We start from the raw sequence: 18,715 nt of genomic DNA on the forward strand, positions 1-18,715 counted from the left end.
CAAGATCCAAAAGTAAGCACCACAGGGCAACTGTGAAGGACTTAGGAGAAAAGAATGCGAGCTCTGGGAGACCTTAAGCCAAACAAGCAGGACAACGGAAGGACTGAGTGAGGAAACCTCTCTTTCAGGGCCCAGGGCAACCAAGTCCAAGTCCACATTCTCCTTTTCTTTGGTAGAGTTACTTTCTAAACTAATCTAACTGTGGCCAGATTCCAACCCACTAAAGTCAGGCCAAGAAAAAGGATTCCTCAGCCTTCCATTAGTGTGGGAAAAGGGGTGACTTTTAAAAAGGAGAATGACACGGTCTGAAAAAGGGGATGAGAAGTTGATTTGGGCACACAAGAGAACTGTTATACAGCTGAAAACACTGGCTGTTTAGAAGCCATTCAATGGTGAAGTTAGGATGATTGTAAACTTGAAATTAGGAGGATGATTTTAAAGAATTCTGGGTCTCTTGAAAGTGTTAGTTGCTCAGTCGTGTCCGTGTCCTCTGCGACCCCATGGGCTGGGGCCTGCCAAACTTCTCTGTCCATGGAATTCTCCAGGCAAGAAGACAGGAGTCCATAGCCATACCCTTCTCCAGGGGATCTTTCCAACCCAGGGATCAAACCCGGGTCTCCTGCATTACAGCCAGATTCATTACCATCTGAGCCATCAGGGAAGCCCCTAGCTCTCGTGAGTGGAATACAATCTAATTCTAACTCTCCTCACAAGTCGGGGAGTGCAGCAAACACAGGAACTTGATATGCTTGAGATTCACAATTACTAGCCCTCATTTAAGTGGAAAAAATGAAAGCAAGAAGCTATAAACGACACTACCCAAAGGACACCCAGAAGCAGAACTAGGCTGACACCTCAGCCATGAGGACCGACTAATGCCTGTGATATGGTACCTTCTATCAGCTAACTCAGACACAGAGGAGGAGTCCTTTATTTGGACTTGACTGACCTGAAAGGCAGACTGGCCAGACACTCGCAGTGATCCCTCTTCCAACGAGTCCCACACTACACACTGCCACAGGCACGGGGTGAGGAAACAAAACTGAGCCAGGACCTCCCTGGCGGTCCAATGGCTAGGACTCACACTCCCCGTGTAGGGGGCCGGCCTTCAGTCCCTGGTGAGGGAGCTGGATCCCACATCTGACCACGAAGGTCAGCAATCATGCATGCCTCAGCCAAGGCCCAATGCAGCCAAATAAATAAATAGTAAAAAAACCCCAAAAACTGAGCCTCATTCTCCCTTTCCGAGATCATCCAGGTGCCAGTGAGGAGTACTGTGCCTTTTTCAAAAGCTTTCTGAGAATAAAACTGGAACACCCTCTAATTTACGGGTGGAGAAACTTTGGCAAACAACAAAGAGCAAATGAGCTGAAGCAGAAGAGAAGTGAACTCCATTATCCTAACCTGCCTCTTGACCAGGTGCCATGTCTATGAAGAATGGAGTCACCCATTTGCAAATTCTTAACGAAAAATAAAATCGAACCAAAACTCCATCTGAAAACAGCAAAGATGGAGGCTTCCCTGTTAGTCCAGTGGCTAAGACTCCACGCTCCCAATGCAGGGGTCCCTGGTTTGACCCTTGGTTGGGGAATTAAGATCCCACATGAGGCAACTCAGGAGAGTTCAAACGCCACAACTAAAGATCCCACATGCTGCAACTAAGACCCAGACCAGTCAAATAAACAAACAGATAAATAATAAATATTAAAAAAAAACAACAACCAAAACCCAGTAAAGACGCATGTCAGCTCCCTCTGAATGTCTCTCTGTGTAATCCACTCAGAGGCGGAGCATGTAGCTCTTGATTCTTCCTGGGGGAGTGGTCACTGGGACCCATTAATAGTAATGCCGGAGTAACAGCATTCATTGTTCAGTCGCTCAGTTGTGTCCGACTCTTTGTGACCCCATGGACTGTAACATGCCAGGCTTCCCTGCTCTTCACTATCCCCCAGAGTTTGCTCAGATTCAGGTCCATGTGACCCGACGCCTTGCTGGAGGGCTTGGCCAGTGGCCTGGAACCTGGACAGCCTGGGCAGCCCGGCAGACTCGGGGGATGGGTCAGGGCGGGGTTCCAGTTGATAGACTTCAATACAACAGTGCCTGTCGCCCGTTCAACACCCATAACCACCCGGGCACGGCTTTGCTCTCCACCCCGTAGGGGCACATTTCAGCCTGTTTCTGGACTGTGACTAAGCTGCCCACCAACCATGTGCTCCAGAGCAGAACTTCTCAAACTCTCAAAGTGGACGCAAACCCGCTGCAGGTTCTGATTCTGCAGGCCTAGGGACTGAGCGTCCGCGTGTCTACTGGCTCTTCAGCAATGCCCGCCCACCTTGCTGTTCCGAGGGGCATGCTCTGGAGTCGACGACTCTCCTAGGGCACAGATGCCCCCTCCCCTCACCAGCCTTCCGCTCTGCCCTCGGCCCCTCCCCACCACACACCGTCAGCTTTCACCATGTCTCTGAAGGGGAGTGGTAACACGGACAGCCTGAAGGTCACCTAGGTTTGTGGTTCACACATACTTTTCTTTTTTTTTTTTTAAACACACGTACTTTGCTAGTCACATAGAAAACAGAAATTGGGCTATCGATGGGTCCAGAATCATGACACAACCACTACAGAAACTTCCTGGCAATAACGCCCTATGCAGTCACCATGGAGGCGAGCTGTGGCTGGGTGTCAGCAGGCATCTCTAACCTGCTACGACCAGTCCCTTCTGGAATGCTCTCATTTTCTGCCCGTCCCACCCCTCTGAGAGTTCATCATAGCTTTCTGAAGAGGTGCCAACCAAACCTGTATACGGTAGTCCAGGTGTTAAACCATAACCGTTAATCAAAATGTCAAGTCACTTTGCAGTCAGCATAGCACACACTGTCTGAGGGACAAAGGGAAGAGGTGGGGGACTGGCCCATTCCGGATTAAACACTTGTCCAGATGTACAAGACAGTCTCTCTATAAACTCAGTGTGAAACAATACATACACAGGCACACGTCCCCACTCATCACGTGCCTAGACACTGTCTTTCTTTGCAGATTTATTCTGGATGATGATGGGCTAAAAGGACCATTGTTTGTTCTCCATATGGGCTACTGTGAAATGATAAAGTCCCTGAACAACAGTCTTTTCTGAACTGCACTGTAAAGACTACCCTCTAAAAATGGCCACCAAGGAACAACAGGACTCTCGTGTCCTGCCTCCCAATCCAGCGTGAACTCTTAGCATGGTTCAGGCGCATCCCATGCCCTCTCCTCGGGAAGAAGGCACATACATACCCAGTTTGGGGACGGGCTGCGTGTCCCAGAACTGGTAGCTTCGCTTGCTAGCCTCCTCCATGGTTTTTGCAGGTCCCTGACCCACTGAAAAAAGTTCAATAGCCTTCTGTATTTCCTGGATCCTCTCTGCTGGCAAAGAGTTCATCTGAACAAGACAAAGTTGGGGAGAGAAAAGGCCCATTATGTTAATAAGCATTTTTGATTCATTCAAGTTCAGCAGTTAAGGGGGTACAATTCAAAGAAGGGGTGTGGCGACTCAGAGGCCAACTGCCGCAGGACGACTGGAGAGTGGCTGACGCCGAGCCGAGCGGTGGGCAGGAGCTTCCCGCAGCTTTCTCCTCTTCTTAGTCTTATGATGTCTGACGGCGAAACCTGGCTCAGGGTAAAATTTCAAACAATGCGGCGATGTAAATATACACAGAAGGTAAAAAACCCAACAGTCCTGTCCCTCAGGTATAACCCTTGTCATCAACAGTCTTAAATTTGGGACGTAGGGTGGGAAAAGGTAAATATGATCTCAGACTTTTCTGCATGCAAGTTCCAAACACACACACTATTTTCAAAAATTCAAACTGGATGGCACAGTATTATTTTACTGACTGACCTTCTTTAAACACTGTATCTTACAGACCATTCCAGGGGGTCACGTAGACCTGCCCATTCAACAGCTGATTCCCCTAAGAGCACAGACCGCAATGTATCTGGCCAGCCTCCTACCAGTGGGCATTTGGTGATTTTGGTCTTCAGTTTTACAGACAGTGCTGTAATGAACTTTCTTCTGCATCTATTTTTTGCTCACTGAACAGGTCCTTCTGCAGGATAAAGTTTAAGAAAGGAAGACTGCTGGGTCAAAGGGGATGTACATTTGAGATTACATGTATTATCGACTTACTCTTTAAGAAGAGAGTATCAATTAATAAAACAACGAACAGTGTATGAGAGTATGTTTCTCAAGACTCTCATCATTAGATTTACCAAATCTTAAATTCTGCCAATCTAGGGGGGGGAAATAGTTGCTTTAATTTTCATTGTAAGTTGAACCATCTTTTCATATAAAAACCTATTTCTTTGTGAATGGCTTGCTTATTTCATTATTTTAAACTGACTGACTTATGTAGTGCAAGTAACTGCCCACTTTGTTATCTTTTGACTTTTTCAGAGAAGTTTAATAGTTGTTACTTTTTCTTTTATGGCTTCTGGATCTTATGTCTGGTTACAAATAAACACCTTTAGGTTCCTCTAATACTTTACTACTTCTTTTTTTCATTTAAATTGTAAAGGAATGGGAGACTACAAACCAACATATTTATATTGCTCATTCCTGGAAGGCAGAACTCTTAAGTGATTTTCATTTTGTTCCTGTTGCTAGGTTTTTTCCTACATTCCCTATAATGTATGGCATCACTCTCATAAAGAGAAAAACAGAAGGGCTATGCAAATGGTGTTCTGTTCTAATTTCAAAGTGAACCATTTTGATAAAGGTTTGAGTTCAAACCCCCCACCGGAGTCATCCAAACACCCACCCCCAGAGAAAGAAACAAACAAGAATCCCTGAAGCGGAAGTAGGGCTTGGGCTTGGGTTCCTGACTGAAAGACCTGGGTAAACCACTTCCTCACATCTTTAACATGGGAAGACTCCCACCTACCATGTAGAGAAGTTGAAGGCACCTCGTTAATTTAAACGATGTGCCTGGCAAGAACCTAGCTAGCCAACATGGTGGTCAACAGTGGTGACTTTTTTTCATAGTGGGTTTGGTATTGAAAATATTAAAAAAACTGCTTGAAGTCGTATCTCAATAAGGTAGGAGATTTGAGGCGGAGTCTAACTTTTGAGACATAAAGCAAAGTGTGGGTATATTGATGAGACTAGATTTTTTGTAAGGCTTGTAAACTGAAGTAATACCAAGAGGAATTATGGATCTGTTTTGAGCTTCCTCCAGGACCTGCTTTGAAGAGGATAGCACTTCTCTGAAATAAAAGGTTTGTTTTTTTTTAAAAAGAAACGTTAATCTTTATTTCTTTATTTAATGTCTTAAGACCAGACCGTGTATGGCATGCATATGGGATCTTAGTCCCTGACCAGGGATCAAACCCATGCCTCCGGCATTAGGAGCTCAGAGTCTTACCCATTGGACCACCAGGGAAAACCTAAAAGGTTTTCTTTTCTTAATTTTGTTTTATTTACGAAACAAAACAATCCTTACCCACACTTCTGTGTTTCGTGTCTGTGTGTCAGTCTTAGACGTAAGCTTTAGGCCAGTGGTTCTCACCTATGGAACTCAGAAATGGGCTCTGTGGGGGTCTCAGTACTGTGACGATGGCATCTAGAGAATGATTGAGAAACATAAAGGTCTGCCTTAAAAGGAACAGACCTTCATTTTCATAGTGGTGGGGACCAGAGAAAGAAAAGGCCAAGAACCACTACTCTAGCCCACAGGAGGCTGTCGTGAGGGAATCCTCTCCAGCACCTAGCACAGCACCACATGCAGTTATGCACGTAAATTCTGAGGGGGCACTGTGCTTGGGGGTCAACGTCTAACCTGCTGTGCCTTTCAAGGTAGACCAGCAGTTTCATCACTTAGGTCTAGGGCAGCAGGGGGAGCCTACCCCTCCATCTTGAAGTAATACCAGTGGAGACTGGCAATCTATTACATTGTTCCCATGCATCTATCCCAAAGCCTCTCTTCTGAAAAAGCAACTCTCAGGCCCAAGAAAACAGAGCCTCCTTGTTACCTTCACAGGCTGATCCTGGGCTGAATCTGTCTCGCTGCCTTTCTCTTTCTTCTTTTTTTGTTTCTTTTTCTTCTTTTTGGCTCCAGTGTCATTGGCTGGACTCAAACCACTGTAAGACAAAGTAAATACTGATGCAGGCTTTTTAAAAAATCATCTGTTTTGAGCTGCACTGACAAAGAAGCTTTCTGTGGAACCAGACCTTTCTTAATCAAGCCTGTAGGCTTCAGAAGCAGACCAGAGAATCCAGGCCCCAGAAGGGGCATTTGGAGAATGCCAGCGGACACAGCTCTCCTCTCCACTCCCACCAGGGAGGGAGAGTGCCCAGGGAGGGAGCCATGTGCAAAGAACAGCCTATTTGTTTGAAAGGACCTCTTCTGTTCTTGCTTTTATTTTATGTGGTTTATTTTCTTTATTTTTTTGGCTGCGCCGATTGACTTGAAGGATCCTATCTCCATGACCAAGAATGGAACCTGGGCCCTCAGCAGCGAAACTGTGGAGTCCTAACCCCTGGACCACCAGGGAATTCCAGTGGTTCATTTCCTTTAGATTGTCGGGTTGCTCACATCAAAGGAAAATGTAATTGTTAACAGGGCATTCATGTTACCAACTCTTCCTTAGAGTCCAGAATTTAAAGGGATGGCAGCCCAAAGTGATCTTCTGGAAACTCTTCCTCACTTCCACTTCCCCCATCCTGCTGCACTGGGTTCTCTGAGCTGCACCAGCTGAACCTAAGACACAAGGCAGCTCTGGAAGGGAGGAAGGAGCAAGGAAAAGGGCAGCTTAATGTTGCTGTGATCTGTGTCCAAAATAGTCAAGCGATCATGAGAAATGCCTAAATCAGGCCTGTAGGATAGAGGACAACTGTCAGCTGGCTCGACTGGGTGACCCCCACCGGCAAAACCCAGCAATAGGAATCTTGGGAAAACAACAACAATGAACACCCAGCCAGCCCTGCTCAGAAGAGATTTACACATGCAACATGTGTGTGCGTGTGAACCACAGCAACGGGGATTTCCTCCTGCTGCTTTCCTTCTGCATGACTCACCCAACGAAGGAAGCAAAAACAATTTCTTAGCCACATTTAACCGTTTTCTACAGGCTTTTAAAAAACTGTTCTCTGTATCATCTCTCAACATTTCTACTGAGACACAAATCACATATTACACTGTGTTTTGCTAACATCTTTTTTCATTTATTTGCTCCCAAATGCTTTCTCCCAATTCTTGTTGAGTTTCGGATATTAGCTTTGATACTGGGTTTCCCTCATTTTACTGATGAATTTTAAGGTTCACTTTGAAGCCTGCTTCCCTAATCACTGTCAAAATTAAGTTCCTGCCATGCTTTCAGTGATCTTGGCATTGTCAGACCAGGAGTAATGCCGGGCTATCACGCTGCCATTCTCTCTGGAAATTTTCCATTAAGTAAGTTAAAATAAAGGGCTTCTCTGGTGGCTCAGTGGTAATGAGTTCACCTGCCAATGCAAGAGAGACAGATTCAATCCCTGGTCCAGGAAGATCCCACATGCCTCGGAGTAGCTAAGACCGTGCAACACCACTATTCAGCCTGTGCTCTGGAGCCCCAGGAGCCACAACTATTGAGCCCACCCGCTGCAAACAATGAAGCCCCGGGACTCTAGAGCCCGTGCTCTGCAACAAGAGAAGTCACTGCAATGGGAAGCCGGCACACCACCACTACAGAGCAAGCCCCAGCTTGCTAGAGAAAAGTCCGAACAGCAACAAAGACCCAGCACAGCCAAAAAAAAAAAATTTTTTTTAAAGAAAGTCAAAATTAGGAGTCCAATCAAAGGGTACCGTAAACCCTACTCTGCAGATCAGCTAAGTGCAGGGTATTGTTTTAGCTGTATAGGCTAGATAACCAATTTTCAAAGAATTAAAATAGTATAAAATACATTTTACATACCACCGTGGTAAGTACTATTTAAGCTTTATTTTATAATTCAGAAAGGCTTCATGGTCTTAAAGTGCCTGGGGGTTATTACGAATATTAACTCTCATCTCCTAGTAAGTCGTGCAGGGAGCAGGCAACGTGCTGCCATTTCCTGTTGTAGAATGCCTTCAGATTTCTGTCTTCCTAGTCCTGGCTAGAAGCACTCCCATCCACACTTCATGACCTTACACTTGGACTAAAGTAATCCCCAGCCTTTCCTGGATCTCCCTGACCTCACATCTGCTCTGCCTTATCCTAAACTCAGCAGAGGGACTCGGCTCTGTGAAAATGGCTTTCCACCAGTCCCTCCCATGCTTGAAAGTCTACGGTGACAGCAGCTTCTTACTCTAGAAGGTATCCGACCCAGCTTTCCCCGTGGCCCCTCACATTCAGTTCCCATCTAGCTCTTCCACCCTCACCACCCCTGCCCTGGAATAAGTGTGCCTGCACCCGTGGGGCCAGGCCTCTCATCAGGCCCCTGGTGCAGAAAGACTGAAGTCAGAGAGATCACATCAACGCTGGAGGTCACTGTACTCCCAGCGTAAGGTCATGAGGTGCAGAGGCAAACGCACTTCCCAGGTATCAGTGGGACCCAGAAGGCACACCACAGAAGGAAAGCTGATACCACTGAGTGGGGGATAAGCCGAGCTCCGTAAAACTAGCAGCTCAGCGAAACGCCAGAGGCCATGGCAAAGAACAGGAACTCTGAAGCCATTTACAAACTGAAGACAAAAGTTTTCCTCTTATTATCTCAATTTTGATATCTTGCACAGGCCTGATTGCAGTCTGTGACAACTCTACTGTGGTTTTCTGATTCCAGAGACATTCTCACTTCAGTCTCAGGATTATAAGGTTTAAAAGCTGGTTGATGGTAGGAGATAAAGCAGGGTTCCATTGCTGATACAATTTATAAGTCCTTACTCATTTCAGCTTATGGAATGAATTCTCTGGTCCCTGTAAGTGAATTACCATAAGAACTGTTTTTTATGGGGGAAAAAAAGCATCAAAAAGGTTAAAGTGAAGAACTGCTGCATATTAACCAGCTGGACACTTACTAAACACAATTTCACATAAGGAAAATAGAAGAAATTACTTCCACCAACTGTAGACATCTTTTCACGTGGGTGAAATCCCTAAAAAGTTCCCTTCCTGCTTTTGTTCTTGCTGTCCAGTGGAAGTAGTCATCTCTTCCCAGACCCCATTTCTGGGGAAGGACCTTGGGCTGAACTCTTGTTCTGTTTTATGCATTACTAATACAAGTGCCTGGCAAACTCCAAGACCTAAACTAAAACCAGAGAGCTAATTTCATTTTCCTTGCATTGGCTTGAATCTGCACATGCAGTTACTGAGCAACGATCCTGTCTCAACCTGTACATGAAGAACACAGAGAGGAGACACTTGAAGAACAAAGGGAAGTTTAAAAGAAAAGTCAGTCACTGAGGGACCAGGTACTGAGCCACCTTCATAAGAACATCATGAGCTCATCACCATCTCTCAGTTAACAAGCCAAACAGGAAGACAAGTGACTCAGAGAAGAGACTTCCAAGGAGCCCAGGAGGGTGAGCTTTCTAGGTGACTATAGTAACTTTAATTATCTGTAAGAAACCAAACAAGCTCAGAGGCCTTGAGAGTAGGTCTTAAGAAGTATTAGGGGTAGCTTCTTAGGAAGCATCTTAGGAAGCCAACACCATTTCACAGAAGGATGGGTTCAATTCAGATTTAGGAAGAACGAAACCAAAGGACCCCATGGAAGCAAGGCTGGTCCTCCTCAAAAGAATTTGGCTTCATTTTTAAAGGGACCTGGAGTCCATCCCCACTGGGTGGGTATCCCTGGGCATGCTGGCACTCTGCAAATGAAAACAAAAAGTCTCTCAAAGATCTTACTAAACCTGTCAGTCACCCGAACATACTTCAAAGGGATGGGCCAGAGCCTTGGGATACGGCAAATCAAAGTCTACCTTTGGTTCATTTGGTTCCAAAAGAATGAGCAGAGAATTAGTGAAACTTGCCAGCTCTTTTTTTTTTTTTTTTTTTGGAGAAGGGGCTGTTTGCCTGCAATGGAAAAGGAGACGGGAGTTCACATAAAAATTTTGGAATGTACACTCGAAAGTAAAGCTGATCAACTCAAGTCATTAGCGACCAACCTAGCAAGTACGGGATGAATGAACAGAATGACAAAACCAGGAACAAGGAAGAAAAGCAATCATGAAATGTCATTTTTAAAGGAAGGTCAAAATATTCTAAGTTCAAACAAGTAAGAAATCCTATGGATGCTCTGGAAGAAAGTCAGGGCGGGGGAGGAGATGGAAAAGGAACCTCAGTACTTATTTCTAGAAGCAGAACACAGCATCAGAGTGTGAGTGAGGTGGGAGGGAAGGGCAAGCTGACAAGAAGAACAGCAGCGAAGCTCTAAACAACAGGAGCAGGGTGGGTCCACGACTTGGGCCTCCTCTTGATCCTGCTGATGCCAAAGTCCACGCAAAGGTGTGGGGCTGTGGGACAGAAAGCTGTTATCATGGAAGCTAAACCACCGGGGCTGGAAGGAGCTCTCAGGGCCATCGGGCTTAACCTGTTGTTTACAGAAGAGAAAACCAAGGCCCAGGGACGTGATGCATCAACCAACTGACTGGAACCCAGGGACAAGTCACCAATCTAAGGACCTGGCCCACTCTACTCCCAAACACTAAAGTCTCATTCCCTGTGAGAATTTATCTGAGAACCTTCAAAAGCCCTAATATAAATTTATGTGTGACAGATGAGCAGATACTAAAGGCAAGAAGGAGAGTGAGCCACGTTTTATCCAGGAAGCCTCCTCTGACTACTCCAGCTCCAATGCTCCTTGAGGTCTGTCTCTTTTAAGGTTATGATCTCCCGTACAATTTAATACTTCACATATAATAATGGGTTGCTGCCTGGCTTCCCAATGAGATAAAGCAATTTTTCCTGAGTCTAGGGAGCCCATGTTACACAGCTGTTTCTCACAGCCTCCCCAGTTATGCTGAGCACACAACTGAGAGTTCACCAAATACGTGCTTGACTGATGCTTTCCAGGCGTAATAGACTAAAATAAAACCCTGAGAAGCTAGAGCCCAAAAGAGGGGCAACAAAACATCTTCAGCAATATTTTCAGAGGACAGCTGCGCTAACGTTGCAAGACAGTGGTAGCGATGCGGGGCTCTTTTGAGCCACTGTTTGAGATTTTAAATGATCAAATTTCTCATTCAATTTTCAACTCTCTTATTGTCTCCTCCCTCCTTAGGACCTGTTCTATTCCTACAAGAGTTAAAACAAAAAAAGCTCCATTTTAACCATTTCCAGTGGTTCCAATGTCTGAAACACAGACCATGGGTTTAGGTTTGATTATGAGATTTAAAGAAAAAAAAAAAAAAAAGAGTTCAGAAAAGGAAATTCACAACTTTCAGTTACCTGTTTTCTACCTCCTAGAAGTAGAATTAATCTAGAAGTTAATTTTTTAGGCTCAAATTAAAAATTTCCAGAGAAACTTACTAAATAAATAACTAGCCTCTAACATTCTTTTGATGCCACTTGTAGGAAATTCTTCTGCAAATCAATTTTTTTCTATTTTTTGGCCACACAGCAGCTTGCAGGACTTTAGTACCCCAACCAGGGATTGTACCCAGGGCCACAGCAGTGGAAGCTCTGAGTCCTAACTACTAGACTCCCAGTAAACTCCCCTTCTGCAAATCAACTTACTCCTGAGGTGTGATTCACCAGCAAGCCTATTGGTAGCATATTCAGAAGACCCAAACCCAGGTGAATGTGGTGGTGTCTACAAGGGCACAGGTGGAAATCACATGGTGTGGATCAGTACAGCTGCCTGCCGATCCTCTGAACTGCTGAGGCTGCAGAATCACTTAATGCCATCCCCCAAACTTTGCAAGCTCCCACCGTCAGTCACTCACAAAAAACTGCCTTTGAGTCCTAAATGATTGTAAAAATAAAAACTCTTTACTACTGCCATCAAGGTGCCCAGGAGGCCTGTGAAAAGAACAGCAGGATGGGAAAGGATTATCAAAGATTGTTTATACTGCCATCCTCCGCCCTCCCTGGGTTAGCCAGAGGTTTGAGGGTGAACCAGCCAATCCTGCCATGAAGGAAAGCTGGTATTTTCAGGGGTCACAAGAGCTCTGATACACTAAGTAGTTCAAAATGAGAATGAGATGGAAATGTAAATTCTACATACTCTGGGTTGGTTTGATGAGCTAGACTGTAACCTGGCAATTCCAAGGTCAAATAAGATGCAGTTCAGAGACCATTTCAGTAATTTTCTGAGTAGGGACTCAATGCTGGTAGCAATTTCACACATCGGAATGAACTCTGAAAAAGATACCAGTCTATCAAGGACAATTTAAAGGAGCCAGCCACCTCCATCACTCACTGGTTCTCTCGTTTGGGAAAGTCCACGGGTTACTGAACACATTCAAAGACAGAACGCACACTGCTGCAGAGTCCGGAGGAAGGAGTCAATGCAAGTAAGGAAAAGAAATCCAGCAAGTTCAGAATGGATCCTCCTGGGTGTCAAAGGGAGAGGTGGATTGGCAAATCCCAAGCCTCATTACAAAAGCTAAATCAGTCTTTATTAGTGAAGTCTACACGAGATAATCCACGTAAAGGGCTTAAGCACAGGGTTCAGCACACAGTCACGTTAGCAATATATAACATTTACTGACCACTTAACAATAGTGAAGCCTCCTTAGCTCTCTCTCAAAGACAGAAGCAGAGGAAAAAAATCTGCAGCAAGTACTGACCCTGTTGAAGAATATTAGTTTTGTTTTTGCTTTGGTGCTTTTAACAGACAACACCGTATTTTGTGGGCGTTACATGCAACTGTCACAAGAGTGCCCCGTCCTTGGGAAGCTGGAAGAGAGGCTTGTAGGGCAGAGATTTCAGACAAAAGGTTAAAGAGGAAGAGCTGAAGCAGCCACCTCCTAAAGTTACTGAATCTGTGGTCCCCAAACTTATGGATTCTGCAGGGAAAGGGTTAAGGGAAGACTTAGTAAAGCTGGGACATTTTAGAGTGAGCACATTAGTCAAACAATGTGAAAAATCAGCAAAACTGCTTTGCCATGAGCAGCAGTCTCCCAGAAATAGGCTCTCATTTACTTTTCATTTCTTCTGCTTTCCAGTCTTTTCTCTTTGAAGCAGCTCTTGATTAGTTTCTTTTTAATTGCCACTTAATTGGGAAATAAAATTAGAACACTTATTTGATATCAGTGATGAGGCTTCTCTTTTCATTTCTGCTTTGATCTAGTTTTGAAGAACCAAAAGCTGAAGGGAGAAATTAAGAAAAAGGAACTAAAAAGATTTCTTCCTTCTAAGGACCAGATACAGCTATAAGCCATCAAATAAATGTGGAAAGAGTCACTCTTGGAGAAGCTGAAGAATAAAACAGAAGCAAGTAAGGATAGCTTTATGGAATTCCATTCAAAAAGACCTTTCTTTTCTCTTAAGTTTCTTCATAAGGAATAATATCGCATCATCAGGAAGTTAAGACAAACTCATAAGAACCCATTTTAACCTGTCCCCATGGAGTAAGAAAACAGAATGGGAAACAGACATCCCTGATCAAAGTGTTCTTGACCAATGACTTCCCAGCATCTCAGTGGTGTTAACGACATTGCAAAATAAATTCCAACAGAATCCTAACAGCAAAACAGTGTAAAAATTCTTTCCCGTTCCAAAGCATCCAAATAAACTTTGTTATCTCACAATTAAAATCTACTGCCAGCTGATAAGGTTTATTCTTCAGTGATAAATCTCTTACTAAAAACAAGCAAGCAAATTAAATCCTATAGATGAATCATGACCCACAGGGGGATGTAGTATAAAGATTATTTTAGCTTGACTCTCCACTCAATTAACTGCTCAAGGAAACTTATGCCAGGTAACTGGGGGGGTTGGGCTGGGGGTAATGCTACCCTCCTCTCTTTCCTCAGTTGAGTGGATTTTTTAAAAAATAGAAAAACTATAAAGAGATACACACACACTCACATGCACACATCTATACTAAAGATGTATGCTTGTGAACATGTGTGTGCTTTTATGTATACATGAAATTTATACCCGCCAAATGTTTAATTATGGAAGAAAAAACCTCAGGACTAGAAAAATCAAGAACTAAAATACATAAAGAAGAGACATTAAGACCCAGCACCAATGCACTTCCTATTATTCCAGTGCATGAACGCAGCTCATTTCATCAGTGTAAAGCACTGAGCCCATCCTGAAAGAAGGGCCCAAGAGAACAAGGGTTGGTTTGAACTATCATTAACTTTTATTGCATATTGTCTGTTAGAACTGTTAGCATCAAAAGGAGATATTTTGATTCTTCTATCACTTTGAACACATTTAAAATAATATTAAGTAAAGACAAGCAACATTTCAAAAAGCCAAAAAACAGTGGAAAACTTCCATACAAAACTGAAGGATCCTTGATTTCTGTGGGTATTTCACAGTAACTATAGTAAGGCTTATGAGACTTATTTGGGGAAAATTAAGTGTACATGTGAGAAAAATCTGATATCCTTCTCCTCAGCGAGGAGAAAGGAACCTGCAGTAACACTGGGCTACAGACTTAACACGTCATTCATTCATCCAGCAAATACTCATGAATACCCACTAACTGCCAGCCATCTCCAAGACAGGATTCCTGTTCTGAAACTCCTCATGGTCAGGTAAGACAAGGCTTGGATACAAATGTTACTTAATTCCTGTCATGAGAAAAGCTACAAAAAAATATAGTATGTGATGGCGTAAGGGGGAGGGGGTTGGGGGGAGGACAGGGAAGATCTGAGGAAATAGAAGGGGGAAGGCTGCTTCAGATGTTATCTTATGTAATCTGGACAAGTGGAGGTTAAGTAACTTTCCCAAGGACACAGGACTATTAAGTGTCAAACCAGGATTTGAACACATGTTTGAATGATTCCGAAGTCTATGCTTTTCCCATTGTACTACACAGCTTCTTCCCAAAACCGTTTCCTCTGACAATTAATGGAAAAAATGTCAAGTCTATTCCAGATTCCAAGTGCCAGAACTAGACTCTGCCCTTCAGGCTGGGTCCTCTGTTTTTCACCTGCGACCTCCAAGCTCACTCATACAGATCTTTAGATTTGGGAAACCAATAAACTTAATTTGTCCATCCAGCCCATAACCATGCACTTGCAAAGAGTTTTTGAAGGTTACCACTTTGTTGTACTCTAGATAAAACACAGAACTTTTTGCCAAACAATCCTGCAAAGTGATTCATAGATTATAGGCAACAAAACCAACTAATAAGCTACAGACACTGGTCAGGGCAACAGTTTGGCATTGAAAACAAAAGCAACTACACACACAGCAAAGATGAAGTGGTACTTTCACTTCTGAAACGAATCTCGAATTCAACAACTCTCACATGTGACTGGGGTCTCTACTCAGAAGGGCCACTTTCCCTCCTTCCTGTTCCTAGTTCCTCTTTTTCAGCTCTTCCTTTCTCAGGAATCTAGAGGTTTTTTTTATTACATTAGATCTGTGTGCAAAAGGACACAGTCCTATAAAAACCAAATCTAACAAGCTTCCTTTTCCCCTGCACCTTCTTGTGGTTTTAAAGCCGACTAAGAACATAAAACTAGATCTTTTAACCTAAGCATTCATCACAAGCCACTTATAAGCCATTTAAACAATCCTTTGTTCTCCTATCACTTCAAGGTAACAGAATCTCTCTTTAAAGTTTATCCAAAGACCTTAACCTTACCCTTTCACCTCCAGGGCTACTACCAACAGATTGATTCAGCAAAGGACAAGATGGCCACGAAAATCAGACCACCAAAGACTCAGCCAAAGTTATACATCCAAGAGTCTCTCATGACTTTCCGTTAGGAAACATATATGTAGATAAGGAGAGTGAGCCTCTGCGCCAGCCACTGTAACAATGTGAGGAAAGAGAAATGATCGGGTGTGGCTTAAATTTGGAAGCTCAACACTCAAACGTTTGATGCGTTCCTTCTACCCGAGGAATACCCGGAAGCAAGACCCTAAAGTACAAGAGACGCAGTATTAAACCACTTCCAAACTGTCCAAGGAAGGACCATCACCCAATTTCTTGAAGCTCGAAGCTACTTCACAAAGTTAATAGAGCAAAGATACTGAAAGAACTAATTGTATATTGCTCGGGAAACTTATGGATCATTTGGAGCAGCGGACACCATATACATCAAAATATCATACAGTAATTACATAGGGTTTATAAGTTGAGTTTATATCTTGGGATTCTCTAGTAGTGATATTTTTACAACATAATTATGGTTTGTATAGCCTGATGAATTTCCTCCTTGAAGGTGAACTGAACTGCAGTGAAACATTTTATTATTCATTTACTGCTAAGCACGTTGTTCACACAACACTACTGTAACATTCCTTTTGAACTGTACTGTTAGATGGACCTGTGTTGTGCCATCGAAGGCCATCGTCCAACATGCTCTTTTCCCCGGACGCGCATGAGCCACATGACGGGAACATTACACAGAAGAACTTTTATATAATAAAAGTATTGAATGTCTCTGGGCCTTAACATACTGAGCACCCACCCCTGATAAATGACAAAGAAAGCAACCAATCGACAGACAGGATTCCAATGTCTCAGCCAATAGGAATGTGGGGGTAGGGCTACACTAAGCTCCTGGTGACTTCCCCGCACCCCAGAGACCCAGGTTGTGGCGGACTGGATGGGAATTGGACTCCGAGGATCTCGTTACCCCCGGTTGTAGCTGTTGTCCTCCTCGTTCTCGCAATCGCTGCAGTGCTCATGGCCGTTTCCATTCCCTTCCATCATCTGCGGCAGCGGAGGTGCCGGCGGCTTCACTGCTGTATCACTCTCGTCCGCCATCTTGAGTTGCGAGAGCCGGCCTCCGCGCCTCGCTACATGGGGGGTTCCTATTGGACAAGGGGAACTTGCGCGATATTCTGGGTTTTGTAGTTTTCGTGGCTAAAGTAGCCGTAGCTAGGAGCAGGTTATTCCCGGGAAACCGGAACAAGATGGACTACAATACCCAGAAATCTAGAGAGGAGGCAGTCGTGGGTGGGGAGCCAGCCCTATCCGGAAGTTCTGGGAGTTCGGTCGCGCGGGAGGAAAGAAGGGCCCGAGGTTGGCGAGGCCCACGCTCCGCCACCGGGCGGTCGCGCCGCATGCTGGGAGTTGTAGTTCGATGCAGTATAGGGTTTTGGGCGTGGGCTCCAAAATCCTAGGTTTGACCTCAGCCGGCCCTGAGCCGTTATTGGCTGCCGTTAAGGACCGTTACCATTCTCAGGTAAGTAAGAGGCCTTGAGGCCTGCGGCTGCGACCCACTGAAAGCCCAAATGCTTAGAATTTTCTTGGAGCGCCTTTCTGCAAGAAGCCAGGTTTGCTCCTGGCCGCCTTTCCTCGCTCGGGATTCTGGGCGGCCCTTGGTCGTTGGTAGCTCGAGGCCTCATGAAAGGCGGTGGATTGTGATGTGCGGAGCACTGATCCTGACCAGTGACATCTGACTGCTCTGTCAGGCCTTAGCCCTTCTTGGCCTGAAGCTCTTTCCCACACAGAGTCCCTTTCATTCTCCGCAGCAGCCCTCCACAATTACTCACTTACTGCCATCTTCTCAACAAGTCTAGAAGGTGGGCACTATTCCCGTTTTTCACAGACAAGAAACTTGGCCCCAAAATTCGTGGGTAAATTGGATAGTCTAATAGCTAATGAGTGGGGGGCGGGGGGAGGCGAGAAGTATACACATATGGATATGACTTAAACTCTCTTAAGTTCTTTACCACTAAAGTCCCATCGTCTTATACATCTACCCAAGGAAATCAGTTATTAGAAGGTAATTTTGACATCTTAAGCTATTTTTAGCCTTGACTGAATGCTCCAGTCCTTTGGGTCTCACCCCTGTGGTTGAGTAATCTCACCGGAGTGTTGAGGCAGAGCCCAAAGACATGGTTACCATTCCTAGAGATTTTCCGTTCAGCTTGGCTTATGTGGGTGTTGAGGGAAGAACAAGTTCTTATCATCAGAGAGCTGCATGAAATGATCCAGCCAAGAAGGGAAATGATCTTGCCTTTGGGATACTTTCAGCGTGGGAAGAGGAATAGAGTGGGAAGAAGTATTTCCCTTCTGATTCAGGAAAGCAAAACAAAAGAGAGCTAAATATAGTCAATGCTTGATCTTATACCAGTGGCAAGAGCAGAAGTTAATAATATGATCCAAAGCAGCAGGTAACCTGCAATCATTTATATTTGACTTTGGAACGCAGACTCTTGTTCAGGCTGAGAACTGTTACCCTTTTTTGTCTCTCTGGGGCCAAGACTGTGGTCAGCATGATGCCTTATATACAATGCAGGCAAAAGGAGGCGGTCAGAGATAATAATAAAGCCTTACATGTGTTAGATGGATTTAAATTTTCTAAGTATTTCAGTTATAATAGCTCATGTGACTTTGTGAAGGAGGCTTGAAGAAACCTGTGCTTGGAAAAATATAAAAAAACAGTGATACCTAGTTGCAGACCTTGGACCAGAACTCATTTCTGGTATTCTAATTCTCAGCCCTATATTTTCTTTTCCTACAGATTTGCAGAGGCTGAATTAAGGCTAATGAAATGGGACTCATGAAGAGTGATTATGGAAGATGATGGTGCTGGTGTCTGTGGCCTCTTGCCATTCTTGCAATCTGAAGCTTAAGTAAGACACTCTGCATGGTATTTTACTGCAAACCAAGCAATTTTGGCTCAGTGGAGAGCTT

General features: G+C 44.3%; 2 protein-coding genes across 3 annotated transcripts in view; one reads left to right on the top strand and one right to left on the bottom strand.

Moving 5' to 3' along the window:
• The window catches only part of NMT1 (N-myristoyltransferase 1), a 32,734-nt gene extending 15,784 nt beyond the window's left edge, over positions 1-16,950 (bottom strand). Inside the window, exons 1-3 of the mRNA XM_020873498.2 lie at positions 16,707-16,950; positions 6,007-6,115; positions 3,274-3,418 (exon numbers count right to left, since the gene is read on the bottom strand). Of these exons, the coding sequence (XP_020729157.1) occupies positions 3,274-3,418; positions 6,007-6,115; positions 16,707-16,837 (385 nt within the window). The 5' untranslated portion in view covers positions 16,838-16,950. The remainder of the gene's footprint in view (positions 1-3,273; positions 3,419-6,006; positions 6,116-16,706) is intronic.
• Positions 16,951-17,078: 128 nt separating this feature from the next.
• The window catches only part of DCAKD (dephospho-CoA kinase domain containing), a 28,880-nt gene continuing 27,243 nt past the window's right edge, over positions 17,079-18,715 (top strand). Inside the window, exons 1-2 of one of the 2 annotated variants that reach the window (XM_020873502.2) lie at positions 17,079-17,258; positions 18,543-18,654. The gene's annotated coding sequence lies outside the window, so the exon portion shown is untranslated. The other variant, XM_020873500.2, reaches the window with a different exon arrangement.

The sequence above is a fragment of the Odocoileus virginianus genome, chromosome 17, assembly GCF_023699985.2.
Source record: "Odocoileus virginianus isolate 20LAN1187 ecotype Illinois chromosome 17, Ovbor_1.2, whole genome shotgun sequence".
Taxonomy (NCBI): domain Eukaryota; kingdom Metazoa; phylum Chordata; class Mammalia; order Artiodactyla; family Cervidae; genus Odocoileus; species Odocoileus virginianus.